Below are 22,644 nucleotides of genomic sequence, written 5' to 3' on the forward strand. Positions count from 1 at the left end.
GGGCGGGGCGGGGTGGGGACTGGAGTGCAAGGGCAACTCGCCGAAGTTGGGGTCCAACCCCTCCAGCTCCAGTGCCCCCCCTCACCTCCATTCCAGATTTCGGGCTCTCACCCCAGGATGTGCTTAGGTCAGGTCACCAGAAGGGGGTGTGAACGCATGTCAGGAGTGTGTGCACCGACCCAAAAGCTGACAGGTGCCGAGTCAGCCCCGAAAAACCGGGCAAGTCGACTAGAATCCCCCTGCCTCCCGCCATCCAAGCCACACAACAGCCCGGGGATCTTTTCAAACAGCCACCGAACTCGCTGGAGCGTCATGCCCACTGTGCACCGAGCTGGCTTCGCAGGCTGCGTCCGAGCTGGAGCTCCCGCAGCCCGAGAATCAAGAGACAGTGGACGCCTTGGGCCAGCATCCCCGAAGCCCCGCGTCCCTGCCTGTCCCCGCCTTGCCGGCGTCGCTAGGGTTAAAAGTTACCTCTCGGCTTCTTCTCCTGCACACACACACACACACACACACACACACACACACAACCCCCCCCCCCGGGCCGGATGATGTAACCCCCTCCCCGCGCCCTCCCCGCCCCCTCCACCATGTGACACTTTAATTAATAATAGCGCCGTCAGCACAACAAACGCGCGGCGCAGGGCGAAACTTGGGGTCCGGGGAGGCTCCTCCGCGCACGCCATGTGCCCGTGTCCCCGGCATCGCGGCCGCGGGCCTCCGGCCGTGTGCGGTTGCGGCGACGCTCGCCCCGGGCTGCGCTGGGCGGCGGCGCAGGTGACCGCGCTGAGGCTGCAGGCGCTGGGCGACGAGCTGCACCGACGCGCCATGCGGCGCCGCGCGCGGCCCCGGGACCCGCTGCCTGCGCTGCTGCCCGCGCTCCGCGCCCGCTGGCCCTGGCTGTGCGCGGCCGCGCAGGTGGCGGCGCTGGCGGCCTGGCTGCTCGGCAGGCGGAGCGCGTAGGCGGCGCGCGCGGGGCCTTCTTGGTAGGGGGGACCGGAGCCGAGACCCAGCCCGGACCGAGCAACAGGTACGCGGGCCGGCGAGAAGGCGAGCGGGCGAGCCGGGGAGCTGGAGGGAGAGCGAGCGCGGCGGCGGGAGCCAGGGCGCCACCTCCGGGAGCAGCTCGCTCCTCTTCGCTTGCCCTGTCCCCTCTCGGCCCAGACCCGGAGCGTCTGCTACGCGCTGTTTCTGTCTCTGTCTCTGTCTCTCTGTCTCTGTCTCTCTCTCTCTCCTTTCTCTCTTTCTCTCCTCTCTTCTTCGTTTTCTCTCTCCCTCCCTCCCCCCCGCTTGTCTCTCTCGGTTCTGTCTTCACTCTTCCCCCCCAACACTCCCTCTCTCCTCCCTTCTCCGATTTTCACTCTCCTCTCACTCTGATTCTCTCTCTCTCTCTCTCTCTTTTCCCACCTCTCTCTCTTGTCTTTCGCTCCCTTCTCTTTCCACCCTGTCCTGTCTTCTCTTTCTTCAATGTTTTCTCTCCTCTTCCCCTCCTCGGTTGTATCTGCACTCTTCTCTCTCTCTCTCTCTCTCTCTCTCTCTCTCTCTCTCTCTCTCTCTCTCTCTTCCTCTCTCTCCTCTCTCTCTTCTTCTCTCTCTCTCTCTCTCTCTCTCTCTCTTCTCTCTCTCTCTCTCCCTCTCCCGTCTTCACACACTCTTTCCCTCCCTCTCTCTCCCCTCTCCCCGCTCTGTTATGTCTCCACTCTCTCCTCCCTCTCTATTCTCTCTCCCCCTCCCTCCTCTCCCGCACAGTGGCTTTAGAAGGACTTAAGCCGTCACCGTCGTCACCAGCCCCAGTAAACACACGGAGCAGAACCACACTGGACGGAGCTAAAAGCCTCCCCGTCCCCAGTCCCATCCACGCCAACGGTCACTCCAGGCTTGCTCAGGTCTCCATCTCTCCGCTCTTAACTCCCTGCTCCCCCGAGTGTCACATCTGCAGTTTGTGAATCTTCATTCTCTGTGACGACCTCCCCCCCCCGCCACCATCCCCTCCCATGGAAGTTTCTCACTGGCTGGGTGCTGGTCCTCGATCCCCGACCCCCCAGGCAGGCGCACTTCAGCGTCCCATCTCCCGGGTAACTTCGTGGCTCCTTTCACCGCGAGGTGTCGCGGTTTAGAGCTTGGCCTCCTGTCACCCCCAATGGATGCGGTGTGAGGTGTGGGAGCCTGCTGTCTGCTCCCGGTGGTCACAGGGTGCTGAGTGGGTGCTGAGCGTCTCGACACGTTTGATGTCCAGTGGCTGTAGGTGGGTCCTTGATAGGGGGACCTGGGAGCACCCGCTGTGTGCCAGGCGCTGTGTGTGCTAAGCTAGTGGGGGGGGGCGGGTAGAAGCGTCAGAGTCACCTTCCTAGGTTCTTGAGTAGAGAGGATTCAGAGAACGGGGATGGGGGGCACTAGGTTGACCTCCGAGAGTGGGGGTGAAGACCACAGGTGAGGTAACCAGAAACCCGGAGACGTCGCGTCGCGCGCGCGCGCGCCGATCCCAGCCTAGCCCCGCGGGCGGGCGGGCGCGCAGACACCTTGGAAAGCTGGCGCCGCGCCGCAGGGAGAGGCGGCAGCCGGAGCGTGGGGGGTGGCAGCGCCCGGGGAGCTGCGGGGGTGAGCAGGGTGTGAGCCGGGAGCGCGGGCGACAGATGTCGCGTGGGCTCGCGCAGCCCCGGGCGCTGGCGAAGAGAAGTGTCGCTTCGGGGCGCCCTGAGCCCGATTTCCCGGCTCTGGAGGTCCCATGCGCTGCTCCCCTTCTGTCCCTCCTTCCAAAAGTGCTGCTGCTGCCGCGGAATCCCGGGGGGTGGGATCAATATTTTTGAGGGTGCCACAGATTTGTGGCAGAAAGAAGGAGAGAGAGAGGAAAGGAAAAACAGGTGATGAATTGGGGAGATAAAAGCAGGTTGCCGAGTTGGGGCGGGCGGAGCGGGGGGGGGGCAGGGGCTGTAGAGAAGAAGAAATGGCAGGTGCGAAAGTCTATAGGAAGAGAAGGAAGGTTAATAGAAAGGGGCCCGGGATGTGGACTCTGGCATCGTGGGGTACAGGCGGGATGACAGAAGCCCAGGAGGCCGAAGACTCGGGACCAGGGCTGGAGCGTGTAGCCTGTACAGGTGTGCATGTATGTCAGAAGTTGGGGTGCTCAGGGACCCTGAAAAAAAAGGCTGCGGTCTAGGCGGACCCGGTACTCCAGTCTGCGCCCTGACCAGGGTGAGAAGTTGAGAAACTGGAGCCTGGATGGCAGGGGTGGTGGTGGTGGTGGTGGTGGTGGTGGTGGTGGTGGTGGTGGTGGTGGTGGTGAGGATTTTCTTGGTGTGGTGTGGATGTGGATGCAGGAGACAGAAGATAACTCTCACCTCAGAACTGGCTTTCTTCCTACCCCAGCTCTGTTTCTGTCCCAGAGGAAGCTCCGTGCTGCGCCCTGACACAGGCACCCCCAAACACACTCCAGTTCTTGGCTTCTGGCTTCTTCTGCCTGCTGCACCCCCACACACATACACACCAGCCACACCCATCAGGGTTCTCACCTCTCTGGTGCTCCTGACCCGTGAAGGTGCCAGTACTTTTCTCCAGCTGGTCCCTTGCACTTCCTGAAGCCCATGTTGGGGTTCCTCACCTTGGGCTCCACACCTCCTCCCTTGACAAGAGGACCAAGCCCATCATTTCCTAGTCTGCCCAAGTTGGCTAGAGCAAAGAAAGCCAGCTGAGAGGGTAATTGGTTGAGTTTTGTGTACCAGAGGTGGGGTGTTCTCCACTTAACCCAGAGTGGGGGATGGGAATGCTCGGGCCTCCTTCTGTGTCTGGGCGAGGGCGTTGGACTGGGGGACACCACTCCAAATCTCTTAGGGGTTTAGCTTTAAGCAGGGTCTGTGGTCCCAACCATCTAGTTCTGAGACCCAGCTGGGAGCCAGTAACACTTTGTTTCCTCAAAGTTACCAATAAAAGCAAGCAAGCGAGCAAGCAAGCTCCGAGACTCAGTGTTTCTGTATGTAAAATGGAGACAATCATAGCAATGAGCTTCCAGCACAGGTAAAAGTTAGGTGGGTGCCATGTACAGTGCTGACTGATCCCAGGTGGCGGTAAGGGCTGGGGGCTGCTGCGCAGCTCGGTGATGGATCACGGAGCGTGTGCTTAACGTGGATTCAACCATGGTAGCAAAGTAACAACAACAAACAAAATAGCTACTACCCATGCTTCCTGAGCATGTATCAGCTGGCCCTCTTTCCAACATAGGCCGCATTCTACCATGCTCCTTGCTGGCGGATTGCATCATCATTCTTTGGGAAATTTTAATTTTTATCCTCTTTATTCACTGTTCGTGGGCACACAAGTGCAGAGGTCAGAGGACAAGGGGCAGCTGTTGGTTCCCTTCTTCTGTGTGTGTGTCCCCAAGAGAGCACACTCAAGTCGTCAGGCTGGGCTGCTGATGCCTGTAACCACTGAACCATCCGCCCACCCCTAGCCATTCTCTTACTGGCCCGCTCGGGAAGTCGGTTCATGACAGAATATGGTGATATAACGGACCAGGCAGTGGAGGCTGGAGGATGGCTCTGTAAGGTCAAGTGCTTGCTGTATGAGCATTGGGACCTGAGTTTGGATCCCCTGGGTCTGTGTACGTGCCCTGTGAGGTAGCATGAAGAGAGAGAGAGAGAGAGAGAGAGAGAGAGAGAGAGAGAGAGAGAGAGAGAGAGAGAGAAGGCAGAGACAGGTGATCCTGGCCAGCCTAGCTAAAATGGTGTGGGTGTGTGTGTGTGTGTGTAGGGGGAGACTCTGGGGGGAAAAAGATGGAGCATTAAAGACATCTAACCTCCACCTCTGGCCTCTGCATGTGCACACATGGGAAAGTTATCTGAGTTTGCATATATAGAAGGTAGGTTTAGGGACCAGAAGGGCTGGCAATGTGGCTGGGCGCTCAAGGGTTTGCTCAGCATGCAGGAGCAAATTCCTGGCTTCTACCCCTAGCATGGCAGTGTGACCTCAGGTAAGAGCCACAGCTGCCTGTAAAAGGGTAGCCATCCTCTTCCAGGGAAGATGGAGGTGCTCCGACAGTAGCTTTTTAGAAGTGGCCAGGGCCAGGCCTGGCTCTTAATTCACTCGACTTGAACCGGCCAGGGCCATTCTTGTCTCTTTCAAAATGGGGAAGATGCTCTCAGGCAGAGGGCATTTATTTACCCGAGTCTCTGCAAAGTGTGAGGGCAAGCTGGAGTTTCCTGTGTGAGGGGCTGGCCACCTCTTCCCCTGGCCTGGAGGCTGCAATGGAGGAGGGGACCTGGTAAGGTAATAGGGGAGGGGCGGGAGGATGCACCTAGGGGGGCTGGTGAGGCCAGGAGGAAGGGGTGAGGTAACCCAGTCAAGGCCCAAAGATACCGGAGAGAAACAAAAGAGGCTGTGTGGTGAGTGGGGAGGGAGAGAGCTGGGAGCTGCGTGCCTCAAGAGGGGGAGGGGAAGGAGGAAGAGAGGGAATGGGGCCCTGGAATCTGTCTTTGAAAGGGGAGCCAGGGGAGGGCAGCAGACTCCTGCTTTGGGACCAGAAGAAGAGGAGAAAGGAGGGGCCTGTGGGCCCCAGAAGCAAAGTGGTCAGCTACAAGGAAACTAATGGGGAGGCCTTAATGAATTAATGCCACGCCGGCTGACCGGCCGGCCAACTAGACAGGGCACTTTTGGGGATTAAGTGGTTAAATCTGGAGGTGCCTCCCAGCAGGCTCCGTCCTGCTTGGCAGGGGAGGGAGTTGGTCACTGCAGGCCGACAGCTGCTGAGGATGAACTCTGAGGAAGGGGCCAGATGTGCAGGACAGCAGCAGCCTTCTGGCCGCCAAGCTGGTCCCTGTCTAGAGTTATTCACTTGCCTAGTGAGAGGGCCACCAGCGCCAGCATTAGCCGTGGCCGCAGAAACAGCTTCACTGGGTAATTAAATAGGCTCCAGATGCAGCCAGGTGGATCCAGCCATCCCACCACTAGGTTTTGAAAAGCCAACCTACCTGGGGGGAGGAAGGGACCCAGCTTCTGTTCCCCTCTGCTCATCTCTAATGACTGTGTGACCCAGCGCTGTTCAGCGCTGCACCCGCGCCCCCCCCACACCCCCGAGACTTGCTGGTCCCTGCTGCACAGCTATGCACTGGGAAAACAAATCCACCCAGAACGAAGTAAGCTAGTTGTTTTTTTCCCCCACACAGCCATTTTCTCTTATTTTCGACAGCTATTCACATCTTCATAGGTGGAGTTTTATGCTGCTGGTGATGGAATCCAGAGCCTTGGCTGTGCCAGGCACCGGCCCTACCCATCCCTGAACTGGTGATCGCTTCAGGCCCGCGGTTTGCTAGGCACTGTGGGCACAGAGAGGGCCAAGAACCAGAAGTCCCTGAGGTCATGGAAGCCATATCTTATGTATTAAAAAAAGTTTGTGTGTGCGCACATGGTGTATTTGGGTGTTTGCGTGTATGTGCGCATGTGTGTGTGTCTGTGTGTCCACAGCCTAGGTGTGGAGGTCAGACACCAACTTTCTGGAGTCGGTTCTCTCCTGGGGAATCAAACTCGGGTCCTCAAGCTTGGTGGCAAGCACCTTTACCACTAAACCGTTTCGCTGCCCCGCCCTTTGTGATACTCCAGGGTTGGCCGGTCCTGCATCCTTTGGCTTTTTTTTTTTTTTTTTTCTTTAATCATTTGTGCTCCCTATCCACTGCTGTTGGCTGTCCAGCTCTTTGTGGTGTGGTAAGGAATGCCCCGTGGCTCTGCTCCGCACAGACCGAGCTTAAAAAATGGCCAAATTTTCAAGAGTGGAACTCTGGTACAGAAGTGCTTGTCGGCATTTGTGTGTTAACAGAGACTGTCTAGAAAATGTGAACTCATGGTAAAGACTCAAAGGAACCTTCTAGACTCTCATTCTAGAAGATGCCTAGAATCTAGACAAATGCTGCCATCCACTCCTGTCCCCCACCACGGTCATCCCTGTCGCTAGCCTGAATACATCATGTGCCTGACAGCTTGACTCCAGAGCTGGCGGCTGCCATCCCTAGCTGAATCTTTCTTTCTGTTTATCTGTCTTCCTTTTCTTTAGAGTCAGGGTCTCGTGGCGTAGGCCTGGCTAGCATGCAACTTTCTATATAGACCAGGCTGGCCTCAAACTCCTAGAGATCTGCCTGTCTCTGCCTCCCTGCTCGCCTTCCTCTGGAATGTTCTTCATGGTCTATACCTCTAGCCAATGGGGGAGTGCAGAGAGCTCTAAGTCTTGGCCGTGTCCCCGAAAGCTTTGGGGTGTTTCCTAGCCTACCTGATCCCCGGGCCAGGCATCACATCTATCATACAATCCTGGCTGTAGTGCTTTGGACTTGATGAACCATTCAGGATGCTCTCATGCTAGCAATGGGGCGATGGCTTTTAGTGCGGTGACTTCTGATCTCTAGTGGGGATATGCTGAGCCCAATGAAATGGATTCCGGAAGAACTGCCATTTTGAAAGCCAGCCCAGATTTAAAATACAGCCTATAGGGGCTGGGAATACAGCTCAGGGAATGAAGTGTTTGCCACCCAAGCATGAGGACTTGAGTTTGGATCCCATATAAAAGCCAGGCTTTGCGCGAATGCCTGGAATCCCAGAGCTGGGTAGGCAGAGGCAGGCAGATCCCCGGAGCTCACTGACCACCTAGGCAAACTGGCAGTTCAGTCAGGTTCAGTGAGACGCTGTCCCAAAAAACTAAGGTGAAGAGGAAGTGAAGACATCTGACACTGACCCCTGTGGCCCCACAAAGACACAATACCCACACAGACAGACAGACAGACAGACAGACACACACACACACACACAACACAAAACAAACAAACAAACAAAAAACGAAACAAAAGAAACCCCACCTGTTGGCAGACCATGAGACTTATAAATTCTGACTTCACCATTAAGAAAATTCACCCATACTTCATGCCTGAGGGGGAGCAGCTGGGGGACATGAATCCTGGAGTCAGGCTGGCTTTAATTAAAGACTCTACCTGCCATTTACCAGTTGTGTGACCGTAAGCACATCCGTTTACCTTCCAGACCCTGGGTGCTCCTCTGTGAAATGGAATCACAGTGACGGTCCTGTCTATCGAGGGGACCTGGCCCCACATCACCCAAACTGTGAGACACCGTCCCCCTTGTGTCTGGTGTCAGGAGACAGGCTGATCCAACCTGCTCTGTGTGGCCTGGCATGGGTGCACCTTGGAGATGGACAGTTTGAGTTTCTACTGCTTTTCTTTGGGGTGGAGGTCAGCCTGTGTGCCCACATTCATGGTGCCGAAAAGAACCCTAAGGACTTTTTTGATCCTCAGTTTAAGCAGCTGCTAGCGCTTCCCTCTCCCCCTATCCGGTGACTCAGCAGCCTGCTGAAGTCACCAGGTCTAAGCCGAGAGAGTGACTGCATGGTCAGCGCCGTGGGTCACACTCCCAGGCTGGCTTTGAACTCCTCATAATGGAGCAAAGCAACCATGTGCTTTCACCCCTCACCATACCCCAGCACTAACACTGTGAAGAACAGAGTTGTGGTTGAGGGGAGTCAGCAAGTCCCTGGCAATGACCCAGTAAACCTGACTGATGTCATACTCATGTACTGCAGCCCGTCTGGGAGAGGAGCCACTGTCTTGACCAATTCTCAAAAGGGCTGTGACATACCTCTTCCCATACCAACTTTCTGGAACACATCCAGACCCGAACAGGATATTAGATACCATCCCATCCAACCCCTGTGCCTTGCAGATGGGGAAACTGAGGCCCAGAGGGAACCCCCGGTGGTAAGACGGGGTACGCTTAAAAACCAGCTAGTTGTTCCTCAGAGCACGGGTTGAGTATGACAACCTCCATATGGAACAGGGCCTCAGCTGCGCTTGATGCAGGATTTTCCTGCAACATTTACAAAGCAGGCGTGCTCCTACAGAAGCCCGCGTTTCCAGTTTTTCTTGAAAATATGCAAAGTTTTAGTGACATTCTCTATGTCCACGCGGCAGTAAGACCCCTACCTACAGGGGTATGTGGGTTACAAACCCATCAACACCACAGTTCACCCTGGCTCACTCTAGGGGGCTCAGTGAGTTTCAGTGCACACCTGTGTGTGTGTGTGGGGGGGGCTCCCTGGCAGCCCTTCCTCCACCTGGAAGCTCCCCCTCCCTCCAGGCCCACGCACACCTGTGCGGATCCCACTTTAAGCGCCTGAGCTCATCCATTGAGATCTTCCCCCGTGCGCACTGAAAGGTGGGCATCAGCCTTTCTAATGCATGAATCACTGCTTCTCTATCTAGATCCCTCCCCCGTGGACTTCCACCCTTCCCCACTGTGTAACCCTAGAAACCAGCTCACAGTGAACATTTTTGTTTGGACATCCTCCAAAACACGTATTATAACATGTCGCACATAACGGGTACATCCGCCCTGATATTGGTCAGTCCGTGTCTGTCCGGCTTGGGCTTGGTGGCACGCAGCTGTAGTCTATGTTCAGGAGTGTGAGGCAGGAGGATTGCTTGAGACGGGAGTCTGAGGCTAGCCTGAGCAGCAGAGCAAGACCCTGCCTCAAAAAGGAATGCCCAGTTTATTTGGGTTCGATCCTGCGTTGAGCTAGCGCTTCTGAAACCAGTTGTTGGGTGTGGCAGCAGAAGACGCTACGGTTCTTAGTCTCCTCAGACCCTAAAGAAGTCAGTCACCTCCTAGGTTATGTTGACACCTAATGATTGATAGCAGGGGCCAGGCTAAGGGGAGCAGACACTTTTCCCAGAGGGTTCTCAGTCCCATTAGCTCCCCTCAGCCTCCCACATGAAACCTCAGATCAAGACTAAAGTGAGAACTCACTAGAGCAATCTTTCCTCGTCAAGGATGCTGCCCCAAAGAGCTTTCCTCCAAATCCCCGCACTAGGAGACTTTCGCCATCTGACACCATCCACACCAAGCCGCTGGGAGCTGGCGTGCTCCTCTGTCCAGAGGCGCAGATAGAATGCTGGGCTCGGAGACCGAATGTAGATAAGAAAGAAAAAGTTTGGCAGTGGTGGCACACGCCTTTGATCCCAGCACTTGGGAGGCAGAGGCAGGTGGATCTCTGTGAGTTCAGGGCCAGCCTGGGCTACAGAGCGAGTTCCAGGACAGGCAGGGCTACACAGAGAAACCCTGTCTTGAAAAAACAAACAAGCAAAAATAGAAAAAAGAAAGAAAGAAAGAAAGGAAGGAAAAGGAAGGAAGGAAGGAAAAGAAGAAAGAAAAAAAAAGAAAAAGAGAAAGAAAAAGGAAAAGAAAGAAAGGAAAGATAGACTGTTGGTAAATACACATTAAACATCCCAGGCAGAGCTAACTTTAATCCCCTTCTGGGCAGGGGAGATTTGAAACACATCATCCTGTCCTTCTGCCAAATTGTACACATGTGTATTAGATCATACTTGTCACCTAGCTGCCTGTGTCTCCATAAATCTAGCTGGACGATTTGAGCACCTCTAATCTGAAAATATGAACTCTAAAACACTATGTGTGGGTGTGTGTGTGTGTGTGTGTGTGTGTGTGTGTGTGTGTGATTTCGACTGTGTGCACATGACAGCTCAAGGTTAATGTTGGGTGTCTTCCTCTATCTCTCCACCTCAGGCAGGGTGCACTTGAACCACGTAACCCAGAGCTCACCAGTTCCAGCTAGTCTGCCTGGCCAGCTTGCTCTGGGAACACCCTGTCTCTGCCTTCTAAACACAGAAATTACAGTTAGGTTTCCACACACCCCTTGGCCTTTTAATTTTAAAAAATTAAATATTTTTGAATATTTTTTATTATTTTTATGTGTATGGGCATTTTGCCTGCATGTATGCAGTACCCACAGTAGCCAGTGGAACTGGAGTTCAAAGTTGTTGTGAGCTGCCATGTGGGAAGCTGAGAATTGAACATGGTTCTCTAGCAGAGTAACAATTGCTTTTTTAACCACCATCTATCTCTCCATCTCCCATATTCCCCGACACCACTTTAGTAATACTAAGCACTTCAGATAAAGGATACTGAGTGTGTGTGTGTGTGTGTGTGTGTGTGTGTGTGTGTGTGTGTGTGTACACATACTCACTAAAGGAGAAAAGGACTTTAATGTTTAACCTTCCATTGCTCTGTCTTGGCATGTTCACTTTTTGTGGTGGTGGGCATGGAAGCCAGGGCCTTGTTAGTTCAGTGAGCCCCAGCTCAGCTCTAGCACTATTCAGTTTATGTCTGTCTGTCTGTCTGCCTGTCTTTTTTTGAGACAAGATTCAGCTGGCCTGGAAATCACAGAGACCCACCAGCCTATGCCTCCTGAGTATTGAGATTAAAGGCGTGTGCCACCTTGGCCCACCTCGGTTTATGTCTTTCTTTTTTTTATAATTTGTTTCACATGCATTTATGTTTTTGCCTGCGTGTATGTCTGTGTAAAGATGTCGGATCCCCTGAAACTGGAATTACAGACAGTTATGAGCTGCCATGTGGGTGCTGGGAATTGAACCCAGGTCCTCTGGAAGAGCAGTCAGTGCTCTTTAAGCATTGAGCCATCTCTCCAGCCCCGGTTTATATCTTTCTAATCCACATGTAGTTTACTTTGCCAATCCAACCTTCTGTTGGGGAAACACTTTTAAGTCCTTTTACGTGGCTGCTGTGGTTACAGATCAAGCTGGAAGTGGATCTTTGGGCATATGTATCCTACAAGTGAGATCTACAACCCCTCACTGTGGGACTCAGTCACGGGGAGACTACAGTGTGAGGGACACATGCTCATTATTGGTACACACGGTTGTTTCTGGGGCTCGTGTCTCTGTGGATATCACTCAGTAAACAGTGATTTAACAGGCCCTAGAGCGGGTCCCTTTGGCAGCTGCAGGGCCGTGGCTTGGATGCATCCCCGGAAGGCGAAGGTGGAATGTGTACAGGGCTTGTTTTATGCTATTGTGCTACCTCAAGATGGTAGACCTTTTAAGTGTTGGGCCCTGGTGGAAGGTCTTCCAGTCACTGTTAGGTGTATCCTTGAGGATATTGGGACCCCGGGTTCTTCCTCTCTCTTGCTTCCTGGTCCGCATGAGGAGAGCAGCTTTGCAGTATCCCACATCCCAGCCTCAAAGCAATGAAGTCCAAGCAGCCAGCCAAAGTAAACCCTCCCTCTTGGTATTACCTTCGATATTTTGTTATGATGACCGAAAGCTGACCTGAGAAACCCTGAGATTCCTTCCATGCTCAGTGATTTCCAGGTAGGACAGGCAAGTCAGCCCAGTTGCTGGCTACTTAGAAAAAAACGTCCGATGCAACACGGGTTCCTGTTGCTTTCTGGTGCGGTTCCCTCCCCATTTATCTGAATCCCGGTTGTTCCGCTTCGCTTTCATGATCCTTCTTAGAGATGGGAAAGGCCATGCTTGTGTCTCAAGGCTCAGTTCACATGCTGGGTCTTCTCGGAGGCTGCCTTGGTGGGGAGGGCTTGCCCTGTCCGCTTCTCTGTTGCTGTGATAACTTGGGGAGGAGAGGGTTTACTTCATCGTATGCCTTGTAGCCTATCACTCAGGGAAGCCAAGGCAGGAACCTGGAGGCAGGAACTGAAGCAGAGGCCATGGAGGAGTGCTGCTTACTGACTTGCTCACCTTAGCTTGCTCAGCCTGCATTCTTATACAATCTAGGACTAACCTGCCCGCGGGTGGCACCGCCCACATTGGGCCGGGTCCTCCCCCATCAATCATCAATCAAGAAAATGCATCACGGGTTTGCTACAGGCCAATCTAGTGGGCACAATTCCTTAAGGGTCATTCCCTCTTTCGGGTGACTGTAATTTGTGTTTCACTGACAAGAGCTAACCAACACAGAGCTCCATCCTGATTTCTATATAAGCTATAAACACCATTTGGTGACTAAGTGTTTAAATGTGAGCTACAGGGGGAACATTTCTCATTTAAACCACCACAAGCATTGACCTCTGACCTGTCACGCCTTCCCCGGTAATACTGAAAGGCACATCGAGGACCCTGCCCTTCTTTAGCACAGAGATCAATGCTTAGCACATAGTCAGCACACTCTAGAACACGGTAGGTACCCGTAAGTATTCCTACCACTCTCCATTGCTCCATTCTCCTGCCTCCACCTCCTGCATACCGGGATTACATGGGTGCCACAGGACCCCCAACTGTCTCCATTGCTGCCGTGGGCTCTGCTGATTTCCGTCCCATAACCTTGTGGTCAGAAACCGACCAAGTGAGACTTTTTAGGCGCCATCAAAGCTAGTTTTCATAAACTAAGTCAGGTGTGTGTATCAGTTGAGTCAATTGATGGCTTCAGTTCTAGATTCTCAGAAGGTAGAAAGTGGCCCCAGGAGAGTGTAGGGATCCTGGTGTGCCACATCCTCCTCATGGGGAAAGGGTGTTAGCAGATGGGTGGCTAAGAATCTTCTTCTGCCAATGCCTAAGCAAGTCTCTAGTGTGAAGTCACCAAATTGGGGACCCACTGATGTGGACTGCAGGGACCGTGTGTTTGACTCGCCGTCGTGAAGTCCGATGAGCATCGGCCCCTTGTCCAGGGAAGAGGCAGAGGCTAGCCCCAACCTGAGTCATCAGAGGAGAGGTTGACAAGGGTTCAAGACATAGATGTGAACAGGGCTTAGAGTGATGTGGGGCCCCGAGGTTGGCAATAGAGGGGGGGTGTCACCACTCAACAGGGCACAGTGGGGCTGGAGCTGGGGTTTTTTGGTCTGTGACCAGTGAGAAGTCCCCTGAAGAGTAAGTATCCAGGGTCTAAGGTCTCTGTGTCCATTGCTGGCCACACTCAGCAGGAAGCTAGACACCACAGATACCCACCAACATTCGGGACTTTTTCCAATCAGGGAATAAAGATCTGTGGGCTTTCTCTAAAAAACTATGGAGTGCGTTCTTCCTGTCTGTGTCTCCTCTGGTAACCTGTGTCACCTTCGCTTCTGAAATCTTCCAGGGGTGGCTGTGCATACCTCAAATCCTAGTACTGGAGAGGTGGAGACAGGAAAATTGTGAGTTTTAGGCCAGCCTGGGCTACCTGGGTAGATCTTGTCTTATCAAACAGCAAGCAGAAAAGAAAGTGTCCATGAACAATGACTCCCCAGGACATCCCATTCCTCACATCCCTAAGCAACCATCACTCTGCTCTCGGGGTCCAAAGACGGTGCCTCCTCTGGTGAATCCTTCATATAAATGCATGATACGCCATCTTTCATCTTCTTCCTGGTTTCTGTCACTTAGCATAACGTTTTCAAGTTTGATCCATCTTGTGTATGAATCTGTAGTTCATTCCCTTTTTATGGCCACATAATATTCCATGGCCTGAGCCGACCACATTGCGCTCAATCCATTCATCTCTGACACACATTTGGGTGTTTGCACCTGTTGAAGTATGAAGCTATGAATGTCTGTGCACAAGTTTCCCCCCCCCCGTATCTTTTCATTGGTAGTTTCAAATATTTACATAATGAGCTTTAGACATTTTCACCCCCAGTTCTCCTCCCTCATTCCCCCCTCCCTCTCCCACAAGGTCTCCTCCCATCTCCAGGTCTTCTTGAAATCCACGGTCCACTGAATTTAATTAGACTGACCAGTCCAAGTGTGGGCCAGAAGCTTCTCGGTGGAGCAATGACAGGCTATCTGTGGCTACACCACTGAGGACAGTGTGATGCCTTCCCACAAGTATCCATTCAGGAGTCCCTCTGGGACGGGTGGAGACCCCTAAGTCCCTTCCCCATCCATGACAAAACGTTGATGGGCCCAGTCTTGCCAGAAGTCGGACGGCCATGTCATGTCCACAAGACATCTTTTTGATACACAGTCTCTCCTCCCCAGCTCTTTCTGACCCCCTTTGGTGATGTCTCCTGGGCCTTTGAGGAGTTGTGATATGTGTCCCCATGGGTGTGTGTGTGGGGGGGTTTAAACACTCCACCATCACTTATTTTCAGTGTTTTAACCTCTAGGGCAATAATGGCATGAACGCTATGCCAGCAACCAACCACTTTACAGTTGCATTTGAGGCCTGTCCCACCGGAGGGAACTCTTGTCTCGTTCTGGTACATTGGATCAAGAACCCTTTTTTGGGGAGACCAAGATGGAACCCTATTATTCCTGTTTTGCTAAATAGGCATGTTATCAAACTGCCTTCTAACCACTTGGGTTTATACTAATTGATTGGTGCCGCCTCCAGCCTTGACCAGACAATCTTCTCACTGGAGCAGGCCGTGTTTCCTGGGTGCTAGTTTTTATGTTTGGGGCGTGCGCTCACTCGCTCACTCGCCTGCTAGCTCTATCTCCTCCCCCATGCTCAGCCCCAAGAGAGCCTCATTGTATCCTGGCTGGTTCTTAGGAATCCGATTCTCAGTAGGGATCTATCTCTCTCTCTGGGGCCTATGTGCTGCCTCTCCTGCCCATGTTTCCACAGACTGCACCTGCTCTTCAGGAGAGAAGTAATAAGAGCTTCTCCCCCCCCCCCCCCCCCGTGGCCCTGGAACTTCCCATGGGAAAGGGACACAGCAGTGGCTCATAGCACAGGGCACTGGGGTGTGTGTGCATGTATGGATGAGTGAGAAAACTAGCTCTGTCTGGAACATGGGGAGATGGAGGTGTGAGCCAAGCAGACGAATAGGCTGCTTCCAAATAGGGAAGGATAATGAGCCTCTGGATTTTCATTATCCATCTACCTACTGACTACCTACCTACTGACCTACCTACCTCACACCCACCATTTATCAATTATTTACCTATCAGTCATCTACCTGTCATTTATCTATTCCTATTAATAAACATTTTAGTTTTGGTATAGAGAGTGGTACTTACCTTCAGGGCCCAAATTCAATTCATCCCATCTCCTCACCCCCAGACAGGGTCTTATGTCATCAAACGGACTCACCTGGAACTTCCTAGTTTCTGGGACTGGCCAAGGATGACCTTGTACTCCTGATCCTCCTGCCTCCGCCTTCCAAGGCATGCAAGACCATGTATGATTTCCTGCAGTGCTGGGGGTGGAACCAGAGGTTTCTTGCATGCTAGTCTACGTAGAGTTTCTCTATGTAGCTCTGGCTATCCTGGAACTCACTGTGTAGACCAGGCTGGCCTTAAACTCACAGAGATCTGCCTGCCTCTGCCTCTCCAAGTCCAGGGATCAAAGGCGTGCGCTCCCACGCCTGGCTCCAATTCTGTTTCTAGTCACGGATGATGCCATGCAAATGTACAGGTCTGAAAGCAGGTGTGTGTGTGGGGGGGGTATGGTTGGTGCACTCAGGTAAGGAAGGCTGTGACTGCCACATGGACAGAGCCTCTGGGACTGTGAGAAGAGGAGCCCTTTCTTTCCCAATCAGAGCTTTGTGTTGCAAATCCCCCTCTCCCCCTCCCCTTCTGCACTGACATCACCCCGGAAGCCAGACTGCACTGACAGAAAAACAAATCTTTATTTCCACAGGTTGGCGAAACCCTGTGTCCTTGGAGGAAGCTGGTTCCCGTTTTCCTGAGTGGGGGGAGCCAGAGCTTGGAAGGAAGCGGAGTGGAAAGACCCACCCAGAGCTGATGGTGAAAACACGGACTGAGGAAGCCCCTCGGGAAGTCCAGCTGCAGAGATAGCCACCCCAATGCTATTTACATATAGCTATATATATATATACATACACACAAAAAGAAAATACAAAATTCCGTATCTGTGCATGCCTGCGGGAGATGTGGTCCCTCCCCTTTCCGCACCTTGCAATGTGAACTTTGAGACTTTGTAACGTCTGGGGCAGCGGGGAGAGAGATGCTTGCTGTTGTGTGGAGGCTGAAAAAACTCACATGGACCGGTGGGATCAGCCTCAGCATGGACCAAGCGCCCAGGACAGATGCTGGCGTGAAGTAGTGAGAGCGCCCGCCAAAGGCGAGATGGACGAAGACGGGGTTGGGGAGGGGTGGGGCGTTTGGTTGGGGGCAGCCTCCATTTCTTGACATGTCCCATCCTCTCTCTCTCTCTCTGTCCCTGTCTAGACAGCTCTCTAGATTCTCATGGTTGGTCACAGCCAGAGAAACGGGATGTCATTTTCTTTTCCTACCTATCTGGTGTGTGTGGTGCTTCACTTCAATTTTTCTTGGTGCTAAGTGTGTCCTTGGCATGGCCAGAGTCGTAGTGACAGACCCGGACAACGGCCGGGGGATGACAGGTTTCTATTTTGCTCTTTGGATATACTCTGTCTTTTTTTTAAGGGCCAAGTGACAAAAGTACCACTGGAGAGTCTCTATGGGGGGGGAGGGGGGGGGGAATGCTCTCTGGGGCTTAGGAGCCACCCCCTGGGGGCCTGCGAGGGAGGAGGGGTAAGCTAGGATACAGAAGCTGCCTAGGAGATGGCAGTCCCCCCTCCCCCCTGCTGCCGTACCCCGAGAGACTGCTGTGGCCTCCCCCACTTCCTGAGGGGATTCAGGGCTTAGGTTTTTATAGATTAAAGAGCCAAGAAACGGCTACATTCTGATGGAGCGTGATTTATAAGCAGGGGATGTTAGGGGAGGGGGGGCGGACCTTTTAAATGAAATGTCCGATTCCCCTGCTCCCCAAACACACATAGGATAAGCTACTGTTTTCAGAAGTTTCTAGAAGGGCTAATATAAATATACATATAAATACATATATATATGTAAAATGAAGCTGTGCGCCTGACTGATATTTGGCTGCAAAGCCTACTGCTTCAGAAGTGATGATTTAATTTTTGCTTTCATTTAAAAAAATTTTTTTTTTCCCAACAGAAACAGGTATTATTCCTCTGCACGGATACTTTATTACCTCCGTGGCAGTCTTCGTGGCTGAGATGATGGTGAGGGAGCCTGCTGTGGGCTCAGTGAGACAGTTAGTCTCAGTTTTGATTTTTTTCCCCCTTTTTAAATTTCGGAGACAAGGTCTGGCCCTGGAGCCCAGGCTGACCTCCGTCCTTGAGCCTCCTGTCTTGACATCTGGCATTTGGGACACTGCCTGCCAGGGGACAGTCACTTTCCCCTGGCTGGATCTGCAGGTCACAGATGCCTGGTGCCTGGGGATCAGGGGATCTGCTAGGAAGCATTAGTTATTAGTGTGCACAGGGCTACAGGGAAATGGTCCCACCAACTATGCCAAGCGCGACCAGGTCCTAAAGTGCGCACTCTCCCAGTTTGCGCCCCCCTCCTTCTCCATGTCGAATCCATGCCTTATATTTCTCTAAATAACCTATTAAAGAAAACGCAACTGAGAACTCAATGCCCTCCCCACCCCACCCCACCCCCCCTTAGCTGCCAGAACTGAACTCGGCAAAGGAAAATAAATAGCTTATTTGGCAGGGAGGCAGCAGGCAGCAGGCCGTGCCCTCGCCAAGCCGGAATGACATAGAATGATCTGGAAAACGCTCTCTGTTTGTATTTAGTCCCTTTCCTAGCGAGGAACAGAGCCCTTGCAAAGCACTGTATTTCCAGGGAAGGTGCTTGCTATGGTGGAGATCACAGAATGTCAGCCCCTTTAAAGAGATATTGTCAAGATGGCAGTGGGGACATGCTGACCCCAGAGAAACCCAGCGCGAGGGTGAGAGGTCAGAGAATACCTCCCTTTTTGTGTTTTGTTTTTGAGCCTGACATTGCCTGTTAGCGGACGATATCTCCCTGGAGGATGTGAACTCCAAACACAGGGGTTGGCATATCCGGTGATTTTCATTTCAATGAAGCTGTGTTGCTGAGAGAACCCGGGCACCCATGACCTCCCGATGGAGTTTTTCAGCCAAGTCCTCTGTAAATACTCTCCTGTAGTAATGGAAACCACATATTTATCGGATCTGGGGGGGGGGGTGCGGGTGGTTGAGGCTTGGCTCGCACGCCGCCGCCTTTCCTTTGAGTCCTGCCCCGAATTTGATGGGGGTTGTTTTTAAATGCTGTTTTTATATGAGGTTTGACTTCTTGATGGACATTTGTATTAGGATACTGAAGCATGCTAGCTGTGTCTCTCTCGTCCCCACGGTCTCTGATGTGGTGTTACTTGGACTGCATGAGATGGGGGGATGGGCTTTCTGTCGACGGTGTTACTACAAAAAGAAAAAAAAAAAACAAAACCCAAAACTTCCACAGTGTGTGAAGTGCTGGCACCAGCCCTGCCTTTATCCCCTGCCTCCCCTGGCTGCCAAGGAGCATTGATTTTGATTTGCCTCTCCACAGAGTCTGTGAAGAGGGAAAGAGAGGGAGAGAGGCTTTGAAATAAATTTTAAAAAGACCTCATGCTGGGTTGCAGCAGAGTGTGTGTGTGTGTGTGTGTGTGTGTGTGTGTGGTATGTGTCCACGCAAAGCCTAGGAGGCCTCTGAGATTATTGCCAGGGAGCTGGCTGTGTGAGGAGATGAGGCGCTATCTGCCACCTGGGTCCAAAAGCAGCTGCCTGCTCTCTGAGGGTGAGGGCCCTGGAGTCTGTGGGACTGAAGCCTTCCAGAGTAGGTCCACTCCTTTCTGGAAGCCTCCCTCTTTTACCTCGTCCTCAACAAGCAAGAGCTCTGTTCAAGTTTGGGGTTCCATCTCCCTTGGTCTAGATGGAGTCTGAGCCAGGGTTCTTTTGGAGAGCGCAGTATGTTCTGATCCAGGAGGGCACCCTACCCCCCACCTCCGCCCCCCCCCAACACTTCCTGTCACCATTCCCCAGCTCATCATCGTCGTGGGTCATACTTCTTCCTCAGCTCTGTGGATAGCCTTGTTCTGTTTCTATTGTGTTGAGGGATGGTGACTTAAACATACTGTCGCAGGATAAAGAGGATGTGAATGCCCCGATGCCACGTCACACAGCTGAGCTCATGTCTCGTGTGCACCTGACTCTATGGTCATGTCTCTGAAATGGACCACGTGTCCCTTTCCTCACCGAGAACTGAGGGAGGAAGCACCCTGTCATGCGTACCTTTGGGAGACACGGAGTCACGACCGTGGACTATTTATGTTGGTTGTTACTGGTTTTTTTGAGACATGGAGCCCAGACTGGTCTTGAACTCACTATACAGCAGTGGACTGTTTGAATGTCCAGGGTGAACGCTTAGAAGCTGCAGTGACCGCGACACAGGTTCTCTTCTGTGTTCATACTATTTTCTTTTCTGAGCCCGAAGTCAAATTGGGGGAAACCAGGGGGTCAGAAGTCAGCGGAGGATTTGGGGAGGCAGGGATGGAGGGAAAGCAGATTATTCCCACTCGAGCTGATCAGAAGCCCCACAAAGAGGGTACGCTGACATCACAGTGTCTTTTGAAAGCGTTAGCCAAAAGTTTATCTTTTTAAACGTTTTAATCGATTCAGTTGACACCTGTTTATTGAGCAGCTACAGCGTGCCAGCCGGAGACCTCCACCTCGGGACAAACTTAGTCATGGTACAGCAACAGTCCTTTTGGAGACCAGATGCCATGAAATGTCCCTTTTCAGTCTGGCTCATAATTTCTAACAGATCTGCCAGGTCACCACTGTGACCCCACGCCTTGCTGGCAGATTGCTATATAGTATTTTTCTGCATGCCACGCTCTGGGCTGAATGCAATTAAAAAGCTTGCTACGCTATCTCCTCAGCAGGAAGATGGGTCCCTTTGTACAATAATCAAAGACCCCTTCACAGAGTGAGTACCGCCGCCGCTGCCGCCGAGCGCTGCACGGTGCTTTCCAAGGCTTTTCCTGAGAGATTCCTGCCTTAGTGCTAGTACCATTGATCCCATTTTACAGGTGAGGAAGCCGAAGGCAGCCGATAGCGAGGTGGCTGAGCCAAGGTTTGCATTTTGAGTCTGTGTGATCCCCCAAGCCAGTGAGGTACCCGTATTATATCAAGGGGCTCTGATGTTGCTCATTTAAAAGCAAGCATTGTGTTTGGTAGCAAGGTTTTCTAGCTCGAGGCCAGGTGGGCAAGGACACACCTGTGGGCCACCATGGAGTGTCTCGTAAGCTCAATGGGAAGAACACCTTATTTGGGGACACTTGAGAGCAGAATGGATGACTTCAGGGGTTGCCCTCAGTTTCAATAAACTCCCGGGGGCGTAAGGGCTTGTCTAAGGTGCAAATGGCCTGTCCCACTCACTTCCTAGGCTGTGGGATGTTTTTCTTACCTCTCTCATCTGTCTTCTCCCCCGAACCCCAGACCCCCAAGGTCTTTGCACTAGAAGAGTCAAGGAGCCCATATACACGGCAAAGGTGGCTGTGAGGGCATTTGGAGCCTGGGGGAGAGGCAGTTAACTTGGGGGACATTCTGTCTGGGTCCCGACATTGTTGCCTTGTGCTCTTTTGTAAGGGGAATTTCCTACCTGGACGCTTTGTACATATTTGTTACACTTTTATTAAAAAATTGATTGTGCACCTCTCATGAAGGCCTTTGCGTGTTCATTTCCTCTGGGAAGGTGGGGTCTCAGAGACCACGAGAGGACCACGGTTGCACAGTGACAGCTGATTCCTGACCTGCACAGGCCCCCTTCAGCCTGCCAGAGAGCGGAAGGCCACACCCTTATCCTCCCATTTGTGTGTGTGTGTGCTCATGTGTGCTTGCACATGGAGGTGAGAGGTCAACCTCAGGAGCTGTCCTCTTGTTTTTAGACGGGATCTCACTGTGTAGCCCTGGATAACTTGTAACTCAGTAAGTTGACCAGGCACTCAGAGGTCCACCCGTCTCTGCTCCTAAGTGCTGGGATTAAAAGTATGTGCCATTGTGCCCAGCTCCACCTTGTCTTTGGAAGCTGGGTCTCTTCATTGACCTGCAGCTTGCTGAGGCAGCCAGGCTAGGTGGCTAGCAAGTCCCTTAGGGGCACAACTGTCACCTGATGCTATTAATTTACACAGAGGTTTCCACCCCTGTCTAGATCCCTGGCAAGCTCTGTATTTACTTCTCTAAATTAGTTTGGTTTTTGAGATAGAGTTCACTATAAATCCTCCTCTCAGTCTCACTGTACTTGTGAACCATGACCACCAATTCCACGGCCCCATCCAGCGGTGGGGTGTGCTGTGACGGCACCCCTTTCCTGATCACCACCAATTCCACGCCCCCATCCAGCAGTGGGGTGTGCTGTGATGGCACCCCTTTCCTGACCACCAATTCCACACCCCCACTCCGTAGTGGGGTGTGCTATGACAGAACCTGGCCAGCAGTGAGATGTGGGGCCTCCAGAGTGACAGGCCAAAGTGCCCCGAAGGTCCCCTCAATTCAGAGTCAAGGATCCCCTGGTGTGTTTTTGTGGGTACTCAGGTCAGAGTGGGGTAGACTCAGACACAGCCTATGCTACGAGCCTCCTTTGGGATGTCCCCGGAGACCGTCTCCCCAGAAGTGACCGTCCAGCGTGGCTCCCCCTCACCTCTACTCTTGTGTGTGTGTGTGCACACATGTCCATAGGGAGGCCAGAGGTCAACACTCGGTGTCTTCATGTGTCTCTCTCCACGTTTGGAGGCAGGATCTCTGAATTCGGAGCTAGGCTGGCTGGTCCCAGGAATCCGCCTGTCTTCCCGCCCCCACAGATTTGCTGCCACACCCGGCTTTTTACGGGGGTACATGGGCTCTAGGGATCCAAACTCGGTCCTCATGCTTCTGTGGCAAGCATCCTCCCTATGGAGGCACCTGTATGGCCAACCCACTTTCTCTTCTTCCTGGCTTCTCTAGGGAGAATCACCCGCTGCATCCCCACAGGTGCCGCATGCCCCGAAACAGGGCTATCTGGCTTCAGAAGGCAGACTGACCCACGAATACAAGTTGCGTCCACAGGGGAGGTTTATTGG

At 52.8% G+C, this 22,644-nt stretch overlaps 1 protein-coding gene across 1 annotated transcript; it reads left to right on the forward strand.

The window, feature by feature from the left end:
- Window positions 1–648: 648 nt before the first annotated feature.
- Window positions 649–21,478, forward strand: Hrk (harakiri, BCL2 interacting protein). The gene is made up of 2 exons (XM_028878806.2): window positions 649–1,027; window positions 16,369–21,478. Exon 1 carries the CDS (start codon window positions 682–684, stop codon window positions 958–960), a length of 279 nt encoding a protein of 92 aa, XP_028734639.1. The 5' UTR covers window positions 649–681; the 3' UTR covers window positions 961–1,027; window positions 16,369–21,478.
- The last annotated feature ends 1,166 nt before the right edge of the window (window positions 21,479–22,644 follow it).

Source organism: Peromyscus leucopus, chromosome 23 (genome assembly GCF_004664715.2).
Source record: "Peromyscus leucopus breed LL Stock chromosome 23, UCI_PerLeu_2.1, whole genome shotgun sequence".
NCBI lineage: Eukaryota > Metazoa > Chordata > Mammalia > Rodentia > Cricetidae > Peromyscus > Peromyscus leucopus.